This window comes from Pinus tabuliformis, chromosome 7, assembly GCF_031772625.1.
Source record: "Pinus tabuliformis cultivar Carrire ecotype Pingquan chromosome 7, CPIR1, whole genome shotgun sequence".
NCBI lineage: Eukaryota > Viridiplantae > Streptophyta > Pinopsida > Pinales > Pinaceae > Pinus > Pinus tabuliformis.
The window spans coordinates 181,314,023-181,331,886 of NC_142293.1; the positions used below are offsets into that span (position 1 = coordinate 181,314,023).

The 17,864-nt window shown below is 36.6% G+C and overlaps 1 protein-coding gene across 8 annotated transcripts; it reads left to right on the forward strand.

Moving 5' to 3' along the window:
• The first annotated feature begins 7,542 nt into the window (after window positions 1-7,542).
• On the forward strand, window positions 7,543-16,751 carry LOC149246454 (small ribosomal subunit protein uS17z-like). Of its 8 annotated transcripts, XR_016266522.1 has the most exons (10): window positions 7,543-7,691; window positions 8,116-8,230; window positions 8,312-8,568; window positions 8,740-8,839; window positions 9,019-9,053; window positions 10,361-10,401; window positions 10,492-10,592; window positions 13,696-13,796; window positions 15,950-16,094; window positions 16,184-16,273. XR_016266522.1 is itself a non-coding variant. In XM_089457918.1 (8 exons), the coding sequence occupies exons 1-7, from the start codon at window positions 8,224-8,226 to the stop codon at window positions 13,567-13,569; spliced, it is 546 nt and encodes a 181-aa protein (XP_089314044.1). In that variant the 5' UTR covers window positions 7,763-8,223; the 3' UTR covers window positions 13,570-13,605; window positions 13,696-13,791. The 8 variants fall into 8 exon arrangements, 6 of the variants coding, with proteins under 6 accessions (XP_089314044.1, XP_089314040.1, XP_089314043.1 ...); XR_016266523.1 differs by lacking the exon at window positions 7,543-7,691 and having other exon boundaries at window positions 7,765-8,230; window positions 8,743-8,839; XM_089457918.1 differs by lacking the exons at window positions 7,543-7,691; window positions 15,950-16,094; window positions 16,184-16,273 and adding an exon at window positions 13,565-13,605 and having other exon boundaries at window positions 7,763-8,230; window positions 13,696-13,791.
• Window positions 16,752-17,864: the final 1,113 nt, after the last annotated feature.

Here is a 17,864-nt window from a genome sequence, read left to right on the forward strand (position 1 = left end):
AAGACTCATAATTTATTTTTTTTTAAATCTCAAAATTAAAAAAAAAAAAAATAATTCTAAAATAGTTAAAAAATCCTAAAAGTTAAAAAAAAACATCAAAAAATCATTAATTTTTTTTTTTTCTTATTGGTGTATTTTTGTGCTAAGGATAAAATCTAAAAAAAAGAGCTTGTGTCGTATCAATCTTTTTTTTCTTAGTTAAATGTGCTTGAATTTTCTATATCCTAAGTTTAACTATAGGAAGGTGGTTAATTTCCTAGATTTGGGTCACTAAGTATAAATCTTTCAATCCTAGGATCTAAACTGGTTAGCGTTTAAATCTCGTGGTTGATTAAAGTATTTGTATCTCATGAAATTTAATTGCTAAGGCATTGCGCATCTGTGAATTTTGATCGTCATTGCTTGAATTATTAAATGCTCATTACATGCTAGACATTTTGCAAATATTTTCAAGCGATTGTTAAAGATTTTTTGTGGAATTGCAAATAGATTTCATCTTCCTAAGCAGAAGTTGATAATCAATTACTTGGATCATTGACTCCATAAGGCACTGGTATTAATCATTTAAAATTTAATCAAATTCTAAATCTTGTTGAGCCTTAATCAAGTATTCGATTGCCTCGCTGTGTCTCCTGAGCCGGTTGATTCCCAGCTGGTTCTCCTTCATCCCATTTGTCCATAGGGTCTACCCCCCTTAGCTTGCTGTAGGGAGACAGCTTAAACGGAGAGATCGGGGATCAGGGTGACAACCCCCGATCTGAGCATTGTCGCGGTGCCTAGACATTCTATGCGACAACATTTTTTGGCGCCGCTACCGGGGATAGAGTTGTTCTGTCCTTGGTTTCTTCGATATTCATCTCATTCCTTTCCTCTCATCCCTTTCGCCTCTCACCAGGATAAGTTCCTTGTCCTTGGCTTCTTGCTTTCAGGTTATTCCATGTTAGACTTTTTCTCTGGGCGGGGACTCCACTTCATATATCTTCTGTAAGAGTGTATACTAGAAGACATCCAAGAAGTTTAGTTAGTCCCGCTCCTAATCCTGAAAGGGCTCTTAGAGTATGATTACACAAACTCTCTTCTCGTACCCTTCTTGTTAATCTCGGACAAGAAGCCCTCTCTGATATCCGTTTGCTTTTTACTAACCCAGTCGAGCACGACATCATGGACATATTCGCCCCGTGTGATTTTGCTAACATTCAAGGTTATCCCAATGATATTCCAAAGCATGGGATGGATAAATTGCCTATATTTCAAGGCAATAATGCGGTCAGTGCTAACTCTCATCTAAAATCTTTTAGTTCATGGTTGGGTAAGTATGCAAGGGCTGCTGATTTTAATCATGAGGATGTAAAAATGACCCTTTTTGTTCTTACCTTGGAGGACGATGCTTTAGACTGGTTTACGGAAAAGCCTCAAAATTCATTTGATTCTTTGCAATCGATTGTTAATGCCTTTAAGGAAAAGTATGGAGATAAGAGAGAAGGGAGGCATCTCGTAAAAGCTATCAGTATCATTAAAAGGAGAGAAAATGAGACCGTAGAAGAATTTAATAAGAGGTTCAATGATACCATTAAGGAATTACCTCAAGATTATAAACCTACTGATGAATCTCTTCAAGACTTTTATATTGATGCCTTTAGCCCTGAGCCTTCTTATGAGTTAAGACATGCTAAACTTCCTAATTATAGGGATTGTCAAGCTTTAGCAGTAGAGCTTGAAAAGGATAAGGCAACATCTGGGAAGTCTGAAATCTCAGGTTTTGATAGGGCTTCAACGAAATTGAAAGAACCTAAAGGAAAAGAGATTCAAGAATCTGATAACGACCTTGTTCAAAAATTACTGCAAAAAATTGAGAGCATGGAGATTAACCAAGCGAAATTAACCTCTAACCATGCTAAGGAAATAACTACTTTGCAGAATAGGTTGGTCCAAATGGAAAGAGCTCAAATGCAAAATTTCCAGCCTAGAAATAATAATAATAATCGAAATAATAATTGGCAGAAGAAAGGTCAATCTAGTGAGCAGAGACCACCTAATCCGCTTGAACATACTAATTTGGTCGATGACGCTCTGCCTTATTGTCGGGCTTGTGATGCTCTTCATGAGGAGGCAACTTGCCCCATAGTTAGAAGAATTTTGGATAATGGAATGTTTGGGGCAGGTAATCAAATAAATTGTGTGGGTAAAGAATTTTCTTTGTCTATGAAAGACTGGATGGAAGTTAAGGAAAAGTGTTGAGATGTTATGACTCCCACATCAGCTTTTAGTATAAATAATTTTGAGAATGAAGATGATATGATGGTTAAATTATATGGTGAGAAGCCTTCTCCAGAGCGAATCATGGAAATTGCTAAAGATAAAGGTTTAACCTATCAGAGAAGGGATAAAGATCAAAGCGGGAATCAAATTCCCCCTCAAATTTTTAACCCGGGTTCAAACTCTGGATTAGATGTCGATCTGGGAAGTTGGTTTAATAATGCAAAAATCTGGGTTCCTGTCTCCGAGATTGTGAAGATTCCTTCCCAAAGGGCTAAGTTACTAAAAGCTATTGAAGCTCCTCAAGTGAATGTTTCTCAACAGAAGGCACCGGAGATTGATTATCAGGATGCTCCTATATATTTGCAAAGTTAAGATTCAGATAACAAAGATCATCGGCCTTTATTTATTACTTTGATGGTTAATGGATATAAATTGAATAATTGCATGATGGATTCTGGTGCATTAGCTTGTGTCATGACCAAGAGGGTCATGGAACAACTTAAGTTAAGAGTTTCTAGGCCTTACAACAATATATGTGCCATGGATTCTAAGAAGATTGAAGTTCACGGTTTGATAAAGGATTTACAGGTTCATTTATCAGTTTACCCTGACATTATGATTGTTATGGACATTGTCGCTGTTGATGTGCCTGATGCTTGGGGTATGCTTTTATCTAGAAAATGGGCCTCTGATCTAGGAGGGAGTATTCAAATGAATTGGTCATATGCTATGAATCCGTCTCCTAGAGGGGATGGGTTTGTGAGACTTAATAGAGAGCCTGAGAGAAGATTCCATGTTGAAGATCCTAGGAGACCTCATAATGAAATAATTAAAGAACAATCTGACATTGGAAATTATGCTATCCTATCTAATTCCATAGTTCTTCCCGATGATAAGGTTGATAAAAACATTGGGGGTTTCAAGGATAAAGTTTGGTACATGTATTTTGATGGGGTGTCGTCTAGGCATGGTAAAGGTGCAGGAATAGTATTAAAATCTCCCCTTGGTCATATTTTGAAGTTTGCCTATCGATTGGAATTTGAAGCAACCAACAACGTTGCCGAATATGAAGCTTTATTGTTGGGTCTTGAGTTGGCAAAGGCTTTAAGAGTTAAGTTGCTTAGCATCAAGGGGGATTCTGACTTAATTATCATGCAAATTAAAAATAAATTTACATGTAAAAATCAACGGTTAAAGAACTATAGAAATGTTGTATGGGATACTATGGAGTACTTTGATGCCCTTGACTTGGAGGCTATCCCAAGAGAGTAGAATAGTTCGGCAGATGAGCTTGCTGTAGCTGCTTCTACTTTGCTCTTATCTGATGAGTTGATTAAGGATAAGATAAAAATGGAAGTTATATTTAGACCTTATGTTTCAGATAACTCAGAGCATTGACAAGTTTTTGATGATGAGAAACAGGTGATTCATTTTCTTGATAATTTGGATGAGTTTGAAAATTTTCGGATAGATTCTAAGGAGGATGGATTTGATGATCATGAAGATATCATAAATCCTACTCCTAGGAATGTGGTTTCTTTAGAACAACACTTTGATCGGCATGATGCCACAAAGATGAAAGAGGAAAATAAAATGGATCCAGGCGAATACATCGAGGTAAACATTGGTACTTCTAAGGATCCAAAGATCATTAAAATTGGTAAGGGTACTAACATTGAAGAAAGAAAGAATTTAACCAATTTACTTCGTGAATGTCGGGATGTTTTAGCATTTTCTTATGATGAATTAAAAGGCTATAGGGAAGATGTCATGGAGCATACTATCCCTTTGAAAGAGGAAAATGCTAAACCATTTCATCAAAAGATTAGGCAGATTAATCCTAAGCTAGCCCCTTTGGTTCAAAAGGAGCTTTCAAAGATGCTTGCAGCAGGAATTATTGCTCAAATGAGGCATTCAACATGGTGTTCCAACCTGGTGATTGTTAGGAAAAAGAATGGTACAATAAGACTTTGTGTCGATTTTCAAAACCTTAATCTAGCATGTAAGAAAGATAATTACCCTTTGCCAAACATGGAGACTATGTTGCAAAGAGTAACTGGTTCTGGAATGATGTCATTGCTAGATGGTTTTTCTGGGTATAATTAGGTATGGTTTAAAAAAGAGGATCGTCACAAAACTACATTCACCACACCATGGGGTACTTTCGAATATATTAGAATACCGTTTGGATTAACCAATGTCGGGGCTACGTTTCAAAGGGCTATGGATTATGCCTTCAAAGGTTTAATTGGGAAATTTATCGAAATTTATCAGGATGATCTTACTGTTTTTTCTAAGGATGGTATTAGTCATATAAGTCATCTTAGGCAAGTTTTTGATAGATGTACAGAGTATGAGATTTCTCTAAATCCGGCTAAGTCTGTTTTTGGAGTAACTGAATGGAAATTACTTGGTCACATCATTTTTAAAGATGGAATCAAGATTGATCCTGAAAGAGTTGAGGCAATCCAAAAGATTCCTCTTCCCCATAATCTTAAGTCCCTTTAGTCTTTTCTTGGAAAAACAAATTTTCTTCGAAGATTTATTCCAAATTACGTGGAAGTAGCTAAGCCCATTCAAAGTATTTTGAAAAAAGATGTAAATTTTTTTTGGCAAGAAGATGACAAAAAGGCTTTTTAGGAGATCAAAGGTGCTATTGCAAAAGCCCCTGTTTTAGGCTTTTCATGATTTTCTCTTTTTCTTCTGAAGATACCATTGCTGGTGTCTTATTGCAAAGAAATAACGATGGTCACGAGCAACCTATTGCTTTCATGCGTAGAGCGCTTCAAAATTCTGAATTAAAGTAAAATTGGAAAAGCAATCCTATGCCTTAGTCAAATCTCTTAAGCATTTCAAGACTTATGTGGGTTATTCCAAAATCATTGCTTTTGTCCCACATTCCACGATTAAAGATATATTGACTCAAACTGATTGCTTAGGGACTCGTGCTAGGTGGGTTACTAAAATACAAGAGTATGATTTGGAGATTAGACCTACTAGGTTAGTCAAAGGCCAAGGCTTGGCTCAAATGATGACCAAAGGTAATAAGAAAGCTCTTGGTTTGATTTGTTTGAATGATTCATCTTCACCTGAGTTGCAAAGATTAGGAGAGCATGAGTGGTACAAGGACATTATTTATTACTTGTTAAATCTTCCATGTCATAACCATTTAGTCACACATAAGAGAAGGGCTCTTAGATTAAAATCCACAAAGTATTGCGTCATGAAGGATGGCCTTGGATGGAGAAATCCTGACGGCATAATACTTAGGTGTGTTGATGAAATTGAGTCCAAGAAGTTAGTTTCTGAGTTTCATTTGGGGTTTTGTGGTGGTCATTATGCTGCTAGAACAATTGCCCACAAAATTCTGAGAGATGGTTATTATTGGCCTTCGATTTTTTCTGATGTGCATAAGTTTGTTAGAAGTTGTCAAGCCTGCCAACTGTTCACTGGGAAACATAAGCTTACTGCCTTGCCCTTGCAACCTGTCGTTGTGGAGGCACCTTTTCAGCATTGGGGTTTAGACTTCATCGGGAAGTTTCATGAAAATTCTAGCAATGGCTACTCATGGATTTTGACTGCTACCGATTATTTCACTAAATGGGTTGAAGCAATCCCTACTAAGAATGCCACTGAAAAGGTTATTATGGATTTTGTTGAAAATAATATCATTACTAGATTTGGTGTCCCTGCTAAGATCACCATTGATAATGCTGAGGCTTTTAGTTCTTCAGAATTTTCGTCTTTTTGTTTCAAGTATGGCATTGTTTTATCTCATTCATCAAATTACTATCCTCAGGGTAATGGACTTGTTGAATCAAGTAATAAAAATCTCATAACCATTATCAAGAAGATAGTAGGGGATAATAAAAGAGCTTGGGATAGCAAAATCAAGTATGCTTTATGGGCAGATAGGATTACTAAAAAGAAAGCTACTGGTAAAAGTCCCTTTGAATTGGTTTATGGCTTGGATGTAACCTTACCTGTGCACCTGAAATTGCCAGCTTATCAACTCCTCTAACATTTTTCCACTAATAAAGATGTTGTTCAACATAGAATTGATCAGATAGTGGAGTTGGATGAAACTCGTAGGACAACTTTTGATAATATATGTAAAAGTCAATCTAACATTAAGAAAAGCTTTGATAAATCATCTCGATCTAGATCTTTGCAGGTTGGAGATATGGTACTCCTTTGGGATCGCAAGAATGAAAAACCGAGAAAACATAAGAAGTTTGACAGTTTGTGGCTGGGAACATACATTACCCGAGACATTACTAGGCCAAATTCATTCCACTTGAGCAGATTGGATGGTGAACCACTTGACTTACCTGCGAATGGCCAAATGCTCAAGCTATTCTTCAAAGATAACATTTGATGCCATGGGGCATCCTCTATATTATATTTCTAACCCTACACCTTGTCATTTCAGCATTTCATTTCTGTTTTAGGATTAGATTTACTTTTCATGTTACTAGATAGTTAATAAATGAAGAGCTTATATCTTTCCTGTGCTTAATGTTATATGATGATTTTTGGATGGACGCTACTTATGTTTTGTTGTGTGTTGCGTGGATGTAGATTCTGGATTCTCACATTCCTACAATGCAGCAACGTGTCCCCAAGTAGAGCCAGATGTTGACCACTACGTGTCAACGACCCATAGCAGTACACCCCCTTTTTTCGCAAAAGGGATAACGCTTGATCAACGTGTCCGTGCCGTTCGACTATCATCATCAGCTTGATCATGTTATATTGTAAACCCTTTCTGCATGTGTAAATTGTAAATAATCTCAGCAGATCCATGTCATGTATGTAATTGCCTAGGTAAACCTAATTTTTTAATGACGATCTACATTCCGGAAGGTTTTTTGTCTCACCGATCCATGGTCGGCAGAGTTTTCCTTCAGCCTTACCCCAAAGCCAGAATGGATTTTGTCACCAGAATGTTAGGGGAGTCCTAGTGTGCTAGATTGAGTCTATGTAAAAGTGATTTGGGAATAATCCTAACTATTTGGTTAGGTTATTTTATTACAAATTGCTTGATCTGCTAGATTATATTTGTGTCGCAGAAATGGGTAGTCTGTGAGGGTCTTGTTCAAATGGGTTTTCCCCCTTGAGATGTAAAAAAAAAATGTAAAAAATCATGATGTAAAATGTCTTGAGGGTTAGAAAAATAATTACGCCGTAAGGCGTTTCCCTTTGAAATAGATTGCCTCAGCCGCCACCGTGTCCTATTGTTGACCGTCGATTTGTGATGTTAGACGATTGAATGATTTGTGATCGTTGATCGAACACTCATCCAGAACTGAACCGTTAATGAGAAAGCCGGACAGACGCACCGCCAGCCAGCGATAGGTAGGAGCGGGAGCGACAGAGGCCTTGAAATGCAAAGTTAGAAGTCTTGAATTCCTGCAGCCATGGCAGAACAGGTACTCCAGCTCTATTCCTTGAATGCTTTTTATGTATTTTGGATTTTTTTAGGGTTTCCGCGGAAGAACAAGCGATTGTCTGGAGTGAAGAAGATTTTGGTTTATTGAGCTCTTTCAAATTCAACTGTTGTTTTTCTTACATTTGTTTGGCCCATAATATCTAGTTTTTATTAAGAAAACCCTTCTTTTTCACTCTGTTCTGCTTAATGCGTTTTACACGATTCGTGTTAAATGCAGAACGAAGCTCTCTATTTTAAATATCATTTTGCATTTTGTACAAATTTGTGCCAGCAGCTTCACTTGGATTTGCGTTTTACACGATTCGTGTTAATTGCAGAACGAAGCTCTCTATTTTAAATATCATTTTGCATTTTGTACAAATTTGTGCCAGCAGCTTCACTTGGATTTGTTTTGTTTGTGCCAGGACCATTCCAGCGCTTCGATTTCACATGTTTCACCCTTCAAGGTGAGAACGGGGGCAACGATGATTCACATGTTTCACCCTTCAAGGTGAGAAAGAGGGCAACGATGAATGAAAGGTGAGAAGCGCAGCTGCCCTGTCTCTTTGATAAAAGAGGGTAGCCACAAAAGAAATTTTTAATGCGTTAAATCTGTACTAGGCAGCGGCGTTTTTCTGACGAGATCTTCCAATGAAGCCTCTGGATGGCCTCTAGGCTTCCGGCTTTACTGGCGTGGTGGCCTCGCGGCTTCCGCTTTTACCGGTGTATTTAATGCTTATCATGGTTCATCATTACTGCGGGAGCCCAATGATATGAAATCGTTAAATCTAGCAGTGTTTTTGCTAAAAGTGGGGATTCGTTTCGGGTTTACTGCAAATTTAGCGTCCCTTTCTGATTCCTTGGTGCTAACATTTATGGTATGGTGGTAGATTATTTGTTTCTATAATTGTATGCTGATTCTGAAATATTTGTTCTGGAAGCGCTTCCAATTTGTTGTGTTGTCTCGTTGTTTCTCTGTTTCATGTTATATGTCTTATGTGTGTTATATATGTGAAATTGTCTGGTTTTTGTGTGTTCATGTGCTCTAGAAGCGCTTCCAATGTGTTGTGTTAATGGGTTTTGAATCTGTGAAAAAAACGGAGCATTGGGAGCTGAATCAACTCACACGTTGGATATGGAGTCAATTAGGTATTTGATTTTTTGGCTTTGTTTTACTCTCAGTGGGCGTTTTTTTTTCCTCTTCTTGTAAATTAAATATTATTATGTCATTCCACTTCTTTGTGTTTATTAGCCGACATTTTTTTAATTAAATGTTGTTATTGTAGCAAGAAATTTTAATTTATTTTTATACTTTTCCTAAATTACAGGTAGCCGATCTCATTCTCTTCGTGACAAAATCAGTGTAGGGCAAATCTTCCCCTTCATAAATTATAGGCAGCTAATCTCACATCTCTGTTTCTTCAAAAGAAAAGAGTAACTTCTCCCCTTATTTTCTCAGTTTTCAGCGTTAAGAGCAATAAATTACTGTTAAATAAATTGTTTCATTGACATCTTTAGTGTTTTCATGCCTAATTAAAAATTGCTCGTAATGTTTCAGAGGAGAGTAACGGTATATCTAGGTTTTAAATGTGAAATTGTTTAAAGTTAGGGAGGTTGGAAATGAAATCTATATCTATTGTATTCTCATTTCTCTGCTTTGCCCTTAGAAGACGTTTTTTCTTTTTCTTATTTAATTGAGTATGGTTAAATTCATTGCAGCTGCAGCCAGCCTTGGCTTTTATAATAACAAGTGATTTTAATATTTTTGTTTTTTGGGTAAATTATAAGTTGCTGGTTCCAACATCAACCATCTCCTTGTCTTGAAAATAAGAGCAGTAAAGGGAAGTTCCTTCCCTTAGTTTTCCACTCCTTGTCTTGAAAATAAGAGCAGTAAAGGGAAGTTCCTTCCCTTAGTTTCCCAGTTTAGAGGGCATTTAATGGTACCATGCATAGCTGTGTGTATGTATTGCAGAGTTTTAATTGAGTACCTAAAGTGCCGAGTACGCTACTGGATTGTTGAGCTAGGGCTTGGGCTTCATAAGGTGATTTCGTCTCTAGCTGGCAGCCCTTGTTACTCAACAATAGTAGATACAACAACCATACGAATTTTAGAGTAAAGTGTTGTAGAATATAATGAGTATGTTCCAACAACTTCTCACCACTCAATAGTAAGAACTCTAAGATACCCTGCAACACCAACTACAACCTTAATCCAATATATCCATAAGTATCCCCATCGCCCAACAACTTTTAATATTGGACATAAATAGTTTCATCTATAAATTTGATGAAGCCTTTAATGGGGACATAAATAAGTTCATCTGAAAATTTTATGAAAAATCTCATGGGAACTGTATGCATGTGATGCAAGTGAGCTAATGCATCTAACCCCTGCAACACCAAGTTATATGTAATATTGGGATAGGCTCTCCGATCATCCATTCTATTATTCTATCGCTATGCTCAAATATTGGTAGATGGGTTTATTTATAAAAAAGCAGTTAACCATAACAAGCCCTTTTAATAGAAGCCAAACGCCTTTTTCCAATATTCTATGCCACTCTGAAGCTTGTATTTGTGGGTGAACAGTGAAAACGTTGTTGTTAGTATTGTCATTGTTATCAACTAATGGGACATCTCTGATACAAATTCCTTGTATTGTTTTCATAGACTGAGAGAGCTTTTCTAAAGCAACCAAAAGTCTTTCTCAGGTAATCATATTGCAGTATTATTTGATTTTATTTCATGTTTAGAATCTTTAGATTTGCTTCTCTTTTGATCCTTAATTTATATTGTTGCAGTTCTGAGAAGTCTGGGAAGGGGAAACGTCCTGAAAAAGGTGGCAACAGGTTTGGGAAGAATGTGGGTCTTGGCTTCAAGACCCCCAAAGAAGCTATTCAAGGTATGGTGATTAAATTCTAGGCAGATTTGATTATTGCGATATATTTTGTTTGTATATATTATTGTGCATTTAATTGTTGTTTCTATTAAATTATCTATTTTAATGCCAAAATGCTTCCTTGTAGCAAGGTTGTACGAGTAAGAAGACACACCAGGTATAGAAATGGTGTAGTAGTTATGAATTCCCAAAATATTGTTTGTTAGTATGGGGGTATGGTTGAATGAACTCATAATGGTTGAGATCATATCTGCTCTACTAACAACATATATTGGGAATTCGATGGGACAAGAATGCTTGATTGTGGCAATGAACATGATGCCAACTTTATTAGGATCTTGTTAATAATAAAAACAAGATATTCCAATGTGTTGGTGCCTTGCGCTGGTCTTTTTTTCTCCAGTTGTCTTACGAACGGCCAGCTCAGGATTTTCCCAGGACTTTTTATTTTTTTAAACAATGGGGATTTGAGTTTAGACTTTAGTACTTTAATCAAACGGGGTTCTTGATTTTGTCATGGTTCTTTTGCGTGTTTGGAGTTGCAAGCTCATGTTAAAGCTATTGATCTCAATGCAGGGTATGGGTATATACCGTGCAACAACAAGTTCTGAGGCCAATCTTGGCCTGGTCTGAGGCCTACTGAGGCACTGTTTTGGCCCCCTTCCTGAGGCCATTTTCTAAGGTCCGAAGTGAAATCCAAACCCTATCCTGAGGCACGGTCTGAGGACTATCTCGCAGCATTTTCTGAGACAGATTTGATCTTTCTGTGACAAGAATTCGAACTCCCTAAGGCACAAATTCCATCATCCCTAAGGCTGTGTTAAGGACAAGACAGAGGCTATTTGAGGACGAGACAGAAGCTGGTTAAGAATGATGCTAAGGCTGTTTCTGAGGAGAATTTTGAAGCTGAATTTGTAAGACATAGCCTGTTGAAAACGAGCTCCAAGTTGTTGATCATGATCAATTTTTGCTAACGTTTGATCTCAATGCAGGGTATGGGTATATACCGTGCAACAACAAGTTCTGAGGCCAATCTTGGCCTGGTCTGAGGCCTACTGAGGCACTGTTTTGGCCCCCTTCCTGAGGCCATTTTCTGAGGTCCGAAGTGAAATCCAAACCCTATCCTGAGGCACGGTCTGAGGACTATCTCGCAGCATTTTCTGAGACAGATTTGATCTTTCTGTGACAAGAATTCGGCCTTCCTAAGGCACAAATTCCATCATCCCTAAGGCTGTGTTAAGGACAAGACAGAGGCTATTTGAGGACGAGACAGAAGCTGGTTAAGAATGACTCTAAGGCTGTTTCTAAGGAGAATTTTGAAGCTGAATTTGTAAGACATAGCCTGTTGAAAACGAGCTCCAAGTTGTTGATCATGATCAATTTTTGCTAACGTTTAAGGCCTAATTAGGGCTGCAGTAGCAAGCCATTAAATCACTGTCAAAGCGACCTGATTAGGGCGAGTCTCAGTGAAGCAAGATCGGTCCTGTCACAGAAGCAAGATCTAGGGCTGCTTTGGCTGCATAAAGAATGTCTTGTTAAGGCACAGAAGAAGGTCTAATCAGGAAGCCTCTTGAAGCATTTGTAAGGGTTAATTTGGGCCTGTTTGAAGGAACAAGATAAATTGCATGGTACAACAGTTCAGGGTCGGATTAGAGGTTTGATAAATATCAGCAAGAAGACTATTTTAAGTGTCAATCTTGAGGAAGGGCAAAAGTCAGTAGCATTTTTTGTATAGGAAAGTAATCAAATTCTGATCAATGTCAAGGCTAAGTCTTGCTGATTGTTGTCTACTCATGAATTGCTAAAATATGTCCAAAACTGCAAGAAGGAATGAAGTAGAAAATTGCTTAGATGACAGGACTGCTAAAAGTATATGAGACTCCTTGACGTGCATGGTGTATCTCCTAGTTGCTGATGTCATGCGATATGGTCATGAAAGATAGTGGAGCCAGTACATGGTGATTGTCTGAGATGCACCCAGAACATGTGTGGTCTTGATTGACTGCTAAGGTACGATGGCTTGTTGATATGAGTATGTGTAGATGAATAAGAGTTCTTACATAGGCTACTATTAGATCAGACTGCAAAGGTTTACTTGGTGTTGCATATAGCATTGTGGTGGATATGCTACTGTATGTGCTGAGTGTTGTGGTTAGAGATTATCTCCTGAGGTTATGTTTCGGAGAAATCTGAAGGTTCAATGTTCCTAAGATTTGTATGCAGTAGAGGGCATTTAATGGTACCATGCATAGCTGTGTGTATGTATTGCAGAGTTTTAATTGAGTACCTAAAGTGTCGAGTACGCTACTGGATTGTTGAGCTAGGGCTTGGGCTTCATAAGGTGATTTCGTCTCTCGCTGGCAGCCCTTGTTACTCAACAATAGTAGATTCAACAACAATACGAATTTTAGAGTAAAGTGTTGTAGAATATAATGAGTATGTTCCAACAACTTCTCACCACTCAATAGTATGAACTCTAAGATACCCTGCAACACCAACTACAACCTTAATCCAATATATCCATAAGTATCCCCATCGCCCAACAACCTTTAATATTGGACATAAATAGTTTCATCTATAAATTTGATGAAGCCTTTAATGGGGACATAAATAGGTTCATCTGAAAATTTTATGAAAAATCTCATGGGAACTGTATGCATGTGATGCAAGTGAGCTAATGTATCTAACCCCTGCAACACCAAGTTATATCAATATGTAATATTGGGATAGGATCTCCGATCATCCATTCTATTATTCTATCGCTATGCTCAAATATTGGTAGATGGGTTTATTTATAAAAAAGCAGTTAACCATAACAAGCCCTTTTAATAGAAGCCAAACGCCTTTTTGCAATATTTTATGCCACTCTGAAGCTTGTATTTATGGGTGAACAGTGAAAACGTTGTTGTTAGTCTTGTCATTGTTATCAACTAATGGGACATCTCTGATACAAATTCCTTGTATTGTTTTCATAGACTGAGAGAGATTTTCTAAAGCAACCAAAAGTCTTTCTCAGGTAATCATATTGTAGTATTATTTGATTTTATTTCATGTTTAGAATCTTTTGATTTGCTTCTCTTTTGATCCTTAATTTATATTGTTGCAGTTCTGAGAAGTCTGGGAAGGGGAAATGTCCTGGAAAAGGTGGCAACAGGTTTGGGAAGAATGTGGGTCTTGGCTTCAAGACCCCCAAAGAAGCTATTCAAGGTATGGTGATTAAATTTTGGGCAGATTTGATTATTGCGATATATTTTGTTTGTATATATTATTGTGCATTTAATTGTTGTTTCTATTAAATTATCCATTTGAATGCCAAAATGCTTCCTTGTAGCAAGGTTCCACGAGTAAGAAGACACACCAGGTATAGAAATGGTGTAGTTGTTATGAATTCCCAAAATATTGTTTGTTAGTATGGGGGTATGGTTGAATGAACTCATAATGGTTGAGATCATATCTGCTCTACTAACAACATATATTGGGAACTCGATGGGACAAGAATGCTTGATTGTGGCAACGAACATCTTGTGACTATCTTAGTGCTACCCTTTACTTGGAGACATTTTAGTTTCCTATGTGGGCATCAACCATCTTGGTGTTTCTCCCGAGAAGACTGAAGCTGCATGCCACCTGCATGCAAAGAAATTACCACGATTCCACCCATAAGACTGAAAATTATCACCGTCTGGAAAGCAGGGATCCTGGTGCCATTTGAAATGTCTTTGTGCTTGCCAATTTAAATGTGACTTACTTGATCCATGTGTATTGGACTCTGGAGAAAATTCTAACACTGCCTTTTAGTTGTTTCCCATAAATACATTTGAGGTTGAAATACATTTTAAGTCTTCATATTTAAGACTGAAAATTGACTCCATCATGATAAAAACACAATTAAACCTGTCAACAAGAGCCCTTTATAATTTAGTATAGACTGGAATAGACTTCTCATGCCCCATACGTGCATCAATCACTTACCAGGCTCACACTATGCTGTAGATCTTCAACTATCAATCCATATGAATTAATTGAATGCAGAATCACATTTCTTTCTTATTGTTTACCAGAATATATAGTGTCTGTGAAGTCAGGGAAGTAGCTGCTGTGATTCAAAAATAGCTATATGATGAATCATCCAAATTGATACAATAAAAATCCTTTTTGTAGGATGTTTTTAATTCTTTGAACACACGTTCTGTAGGTCTCTGTAGCTGAAGAGCCCCTGTTTATTAAGAACGTTAGTGGTAAAAGTAGCATGCCAGGTATGGAAGTGCTTTTTGAGTACCAAATTCTAATAGCATAAGTAATGATGCAACAATCTTGTCTAAAGCTTTTACAATATATCTTGTGTTCTAAGACACCTTTTGAGCATTTCCAAAGAAGGTAGGAACTCTCTTCGTCATAGGTTTGCCAACAAAACCAACTTGCAACAGTTTTATCTCTTGTGTTTACAATATATCTTGTGTTCTAAGGCACCTTTTGAGCATTTTCAAAGAAAGTAGGAACTCCCTCCATCATAGGTTTGCCAACAGAACCAACTTCTGCTATCTCGTCAATCAGTGCCAAGGCAATTAATTAAATTCACTACTAGCAGGGAACTTAGCAAGAAATCATCAACTGCAAAGATAACCCCATGCTTGCCCTGTACAGCTGTGGCCAACAAACAATCATTCCAGATGCAGGCAAACAATCATTCCAGATGCAGGAAAACCATCTGCGGGGTTACTGTCATAAAAATAATACGGACTCGGTTTTCACTTTTAATTATTTCTTTACAGAGAAAGATGGTATTCTTTACAGACTCGATTTTCGCTTTTAATTATTTCTTTACAGAGAAAGATGGTATTCTTTACAGACTCCGTTTTGCATATCCGATCTTACCTGAAAGATTCAAAGCTTTGGAACTAATTTCAAGAAGCTATGATACTTGGTGCTGAGAGGCAGTTGAATGATCATTGCCCTACGGTTTTTATTTTTATTATTATCTGTATGCACTGATTAATTTTTTTCCTTTTCCTTCATCGTTAACATATGATAATAAAAGCAAAATTAAGAATCTTAAGAATAATCAAGATGTCATTCTTATGATTAGTTTTCGTTTTTTCTTGATTCTGATACATGAACTAGAAGTTGTGCAATCATATTGGTTTTATTTATTTATTTATTATTTTATTTTTATCTATAATTTTTATTTTGGTCTTTCGGTTTCCACTGATTCGTGCAAATATTTTCTGATTGGTGCATATTATTTTATATTGCTGCAATGTTTCTCAACTAGATTGTCAATACACGTATTTGTCCGTTATATGTTTTTGGGTCTTTCTCCACTTGATTGTGTGAACTAGGTTTTCTTGGTTTTTATGTAGGGACCTACATTGACAAGAAGTGCCCATTCACTCGTATTGTTTCAATAAGAGGTCGTATATTAGCTGGAACATGTTACAGTGCTAAAATGACACGGACAATTATTGTCCGTAGGGACTATCTCCATTTTGTCAAGAAATATCAGAGGTAACTAGAGAACATTATAGTGAATTGCAATTATATTTGTATACAGTTCCATTTAAGTAGTAATTTTTGAATGTCTGCATACTTAACAGATATGAAACGAGACATTCGAACATACCAGCCCATATTTCACCCTGTTTCTGTGTCAAAGAAGGGGATCATGTTATCATTGGGCAATGCAGGTAAATCTATTTATGGGAATATCCACTAAAACTTGTTATTCTTTTTTCTGTTTTTATTGGTTGTTAACATTTTATATGATTTGCTTGTATCAGGCCCTTGTCCAAGACTGTAAGGTTTAATGTTCTAAAGGTGATTCGTACGGGTTCTAGCAGTGGTTCTGCAAAGAAATCCTTCACTGCAATATGAATCCTTTCTTTTTCTTCCATTAAGTGTGATAGAGTGGGCTTCTACAAAGTTGAGGGTTACTTACTATTTTATCATTTGGTCAAAATTAATTTTGTTAGTTTAATCCTTCTTTTGGTTACTGTGTTGCATTTTGAAAAAGATGTACGGCGCATGTTTACTCTTTGGTGGTTGAAAGTCCACCGTTCTTGGATACTTTTGTTTTGGTTTTAGCATCCAGTAAACCTTTGAAGGCATATAATAGCCAACTATGATGATGTCATATTTATTTTATTATATATGGCAAGGAGTTTCGCTTTTAATTATTTTTTTAGGAGGTGACATTCGTGTGCTTTAAGCTGTTGACGAGTGCAAGATTGTCGAATGAGTATTGGATGAAATACAGGGTCACTGAGCTTCCTGAGTACTGGGACGCTGAACTAGCTGAGTACCAAAATACTGGATTGATAGAGTATTGAAATGCTAAACGAATCTGGAAGAGTAGAAAATCCAGAGATCTATGAGAACAAATCAGAGAAATTAGAGTAAAAGATCAAATAATGATATTTTTACTATAAGAAAACATAGAAATTGCATTTTGAATAAGTTATTGTAGCATATGCCACTAATCAATGCCAATGGCATGTCTGTGTTTATTTCAAAATGATTTTATGTATTTAACATCATCTACAATATAATCTGAAAGATAACCCATCGATCATAACAAACCATTGAAAGATAACCCATCGATCATAACAAACCATAGCAGCGAGATTCTTTTAATGTCTTAAAAAAAACCAATGGATGCAACTTTGCAAGAGAAAAATGGCATTGCCAATATAAATCATAGCAGAGATCTTCATTCATATATATATATAATGAGTATGTACTATAGAGATTTATTTATCTCAATGATAACTTGAGATTCTTCCAGTTATGACAAAAGAGTAAAATATTTAAAATAGAGCATGGACTATAGAAAGTAATATAAATCATAGCAGAGATCTTCATTCATATATATATATATAACGAGTATGTACTATAGAGATTTATTTATCTCAATGATAACTTGAGATTCTTCCAGTTATGACAAAAGAGTAAAATATTTAAAATAGAACATGGACTATAGAAATTTATCTAAATGATAACTTGAGATTCTTGAGATTCTTATCCCACGCTGCATACGATTTCAGTGTATGTAAATGAAAAATTAATAGATCAATTTAATCTTAATTTTTATGGATTTGATTACCTATTCTTCTCCACTCTATGCCTTACGGCGTTTCCTTTGCAACATAAGTTGCAAATGCTAGTTTATCCCCTCATAGGTCCTAGGTCCTAGGAAAATTTAAATTTTCTAGAGGTAAAATTCGTGGATCCTTTAAAAAATTAAATCTTAACTAGTCCAGGGACTAAGGTTAGTTGATT